This window comes from Cibotium barometz, chromosome 5 (assembly GCF_041138505.1).
Source record: "Cibotium barometz isolate CiBa-2024 chromosome 5, ASM4113850v1, whole genome shotgun sequence".
Lineage (NCBI taxonomy): Eukaryota > Viridiplantae > Streptophyta > Polypodiopsida > Cyatheales > Cibotiaceae > Cibotium > Cibotium barometz.
Window position 1 is genome coordinate 56,738,232 of NC_141050.1, and position 3,791 is coordinate 56,742,022.

Sequence of the window (3,791 nt, forward strand, 5' to 3'; positions counted from 1 at the left end):
GACTTTAGAGAGTTCAACATGCTATTTATACCTGAAGAAGAATAAGGAATTCTCAATGGATTTGGATAAATGTTTTCGTGGAATTGCAGAGGCCTCGCTTAGAATTACGGTTAGAGGATCTGCAGAGTTGCAACTCGGGGACTATGGGAGTCTCGTCAGACTTGCGATGGTTTTCGAGATTGGATGCAAGATTGCTTAATCATGTTTTACTTGTTTGTTATTGTATTCATTGAGAATTGTTTCCTATGGATGCTTGTGAAGGTACCACACATGTGGGTGGATTATCGCACCCGTGATGTGTGAGTCTCATCATGAAGACGGCCGTCTGAGACCTTGATCAATCTCAGTTGGTCATGGGTGTTCTCTTGATAAGGGGCAGCTCTAGTTGTACTTGGCAAGGCAGGTCTAGGGACTAGATGTGCATGTCAATTTTGATGACTGGTTATAGCTGGAGCATTCTTGCCCTTGGAGTGGTAGAGCTGCTACCCAGAAGCAGCCCCCCAACCCCCTGGATTTTAGCACGACTGTTGGATTTATATGTGAGACTTGTGGGCTCCTCTGGTGAGCATAGTGGTCCAAGAGAGTTTGGGCTCAGTAGTGCATACCTTCTCGGTCTAAGGATCACGGTCATGGTGTGTAGAGATATTGATGGACTGTTGTAGTAGTATTATGATGGACTGTTGTAGTAGTATTATGATGATGTATTTAGACATAGTTTTAGATGGTGTGTAGAGATATTGATGGACTGTTGTAGTAGTATTATGATGATGTATTTAGACATAGTTTTAGATTGTGTATTGATCTTTCAGTCGTTTTATTTTGAAAAGATTTATATGCGCAGGAGTGTGTGTGTGTGTGTGTGTACTCTATTTTTCATTGGGTGCGTGTGTAACGAAAATTTTTTTTTAATTATGGGTGTGTGAGTTCACACTGGCTCCATAGGCCCAGTGGAGGGCGGCAAGCTAACCCATGGGATTAGATGGAATTAGACAATCTATGGAACTGGTCAAACTTATAAAGGACTAAAACACTGGAAGCGGGTGATTAGAAGGGGTCTTTGTTATTATAGGGTAGACATCTCACACCCATCATATGGGACCAGTCATCTCAAAAATAAAAAATAAACAATGAGGAAACACGATGCATGTGTTTTGAAATTGCTCTCTAAACACGACACTTCTGATGCATGAGTTTTGAATTAAGGCTTTGACAAAGCAATACTCGCCCATGCCCGGTCAAAATAAGGCGGCCCCGTTAAGTGTGAAAGCTTCCGCTCTCGACAACAGAGCCATTCCAAGCTCTGGCGCTATGGCGGGCAAGCTCTCCTCCCATTTTCTTCTGTTCAACAGCCAAATCCTCTGTGCTCTCAGCCAAATCCTCTGTGCTGTCGCCTACTTCTCTGCCATAGCAGAAGCAGCTCAGGATCACTCATCTTTCAAGCCTCCGCCTCCAGAGCTCCTCTCCTCGCCAGAATTCTTTCTCTCCAGCCACGCTCATATGCTCTCCACCTTCAAGGTCTTCATTTATCCTCAGATTTCCGGCCACATCAACACGGATCTCCGGCAGGTTGCGTCGTCGGAAGAGACGTCGCCCAAAAATGCCCAAGAGGCCTTCTTCCGCAGCCTCTCCGGCAGCCGTTTCGTGACGGAGGACCCCGAGGCCGCCCACCTCTTCTTTATTCCGGCTTCCGTGGACGCAATGTACGGCCAGAAATCGGTGAGCGTGGGGAGAAATCTGAGGAATTTGGTCCAGCATCTGCGAGACGATCACCCTTTCTGGCAGAGAACGCTGGGTGCTGACCACTTCATCACCACTTGCCGTAGGTTTCCGGCAGAAGGGTCCCGGAACTCTTTAGAGCTTCACAAGAACTCGATCTGGCTCGCCTGCCCAGAGCTTTTTGGCGGGAAAATTTCCGAATCTAACAGCGGCAGAGGTAGCGATGAACCCTTCTCTCAATTGGGCGATCAAGGTACTGATCCTCAGTTTTACCCCCACAAAGACATGGCTATGCCGCCCTACACACCTCACTTGGCCATGCATTTAGATGGCATTGAAGCTGCACACCGTCCTAATCTGGTTTATCTCCTGGATTACCCTAATCCTGCTGCAATCAATCTATGGAGCCATGACCCTGATTTTGTGTTAACCTCCCAAAACCCATCAGCAATGCTGTCCAGCAGCAAATTCTGCTTGGCTTTTGCTTCAGTTGGGCACAACATGAGCATTGTCGACGGGATGCGCGTGGGTTGCGTGCCCATCATAGTCTCCAACGGGTACCTTCATGGTCTGCCCTTTCAGGACATCCTATATTGGAATAGGTTTTCGGTGATTGTTAGCTTCACTCATTTGCACATGCTGAAGGCATATTTGAAAGCTATGCCAGAAGCCAAGTACAGAGAACTTCAGTTGGCTGCTATGTCAGCCTCTATGCACTTTGAATGGCACATGCCTCCGAGACCGTATGATGCCTTTCACATGCTCATGCACCAGCTATGGCTACGCAGGCATACAATTCGATACACGCGCAGAAGTACAGATTAAGAGGGCCACATAGAGGCACGGCAGCAAGTTCCATAATGAAGTAGCCCAAGAGGGTCAAGAACTTGCAACATTTACTGATTTATTGGATCAGCAGCAGGTAGTATCAATATATGTGTATTTGCTTTTGATCTAATCAATAATTCTACATTTGCGTAAGGATTTGCGTTGTCCTTGCCTTCTTGTTGCCAGGCATCTGGCCTCATTTTTCCCGTGGGATATTAGTTAATTTTTTCTCGGTTATATGGATGACAACTTACACATTGAAGGGTTACTCGAAAAATAAAAATCTCACTCGTTTCGCTCGACGTTGGACGCATCCATTGAATGGTGGCGTGCATGCATTATTAAGCTATTTTTTAAACACGTGTCTGCTTCGTTTCGTTTTGTTGCTTTTCTCTTATACAATGGCTTTTGCTCGCCTGCTTCTCTTTTTTGCTTCTGGAAGCGCGTTAAGCGTGCTTTGGCCATGGTCATAGCGCCATGGCATGTTGCTTGTTCGGTCCGGTTTTACTGCGTATTGTTGTTCTGGGAGCGGACTTGCGTGCTCCTGCCTTCTTCTTTTGTTGGTGGTTGGCTCCGGTTTTCTTCATCACGGTTCTTCGAGCATTTCTCAGTTCCTTGGCTTCTGGAACCGCACGAATCATGCTTTGGCATGCTCATCGTGCCATGGCGTGCTGGTGGTTCTGTTGCATGATGGTGTTCTGGAAGCCGAGTCGAGTGGTCTTGCTTTGTCTATTTGTTGTTGCTGGTTCGCTCTCAACTTTTGTTCAACGCGATCCTTCCACCATTTTTCGGTTGTAATATCTGGCTAGTATTTGGCTCTCTAGAGCCGTATGGTACACAATCAGGTTTTCTATTTGATACCTTCTTCTTCATCGTCATGCCTCTTAGAAGAAAAGCCATGCATGATATTAGTAATATCACGCAAGTAGATCGTTGTCCTTCATCTTTTCCTTGTGCTGAAGGTCTTCCATCTGCGTCTAATCTCCAACGACCTGTAATGGTTTCCAAGTCTCCCACAACATCTACCGTGCCCATCCAACATGCTCCTTCTGTGCACAATCGTGTTGTTACTCCTCCCGAACGCCCTTCTGTTGTTCGTAACTTGCATGCTATCAAACAGAAAGCTCAATCTTTTGGTCTGTGTAAGCTCGAGTTTTGATAAATAAAAAATGTATTTTTTTCATAATATGAAAATCTGTTCTCTTTTATCTGTATGCAGCGATGATATTAAGTGAGTGCATATTATG

At 45.7% G+C, this 3,791-nt stretch overlaps 1 protein-coding gene across 1 annotated transcript; it reads left to right on the top strand.

Annotated features, from left to right (window-relative positions):
• The first annotated feature begins 1,212 nt into the window (after nucleotides 1-1,212).
• On the top strand, nucleotides 1,213-2,697 carry LOC147638673 (putative glycosyltransferase At5g03795). The gene has a single exon (XM_086798623.1). It carries the CDS (start codon nucleotides 1,228-1,230, stop codon nucleotides 2,539-2,541), a length of 1,314 nt encoding a protein of 437 aa, XP_086654749.1. The 5' UTR covers nucleotides 1,213-1,227; the 3' UTR covers nucleotides 2,542-2,697.
• Nucleotides 2,698-3,791: the final 1,094 nt, after the last annotated feature.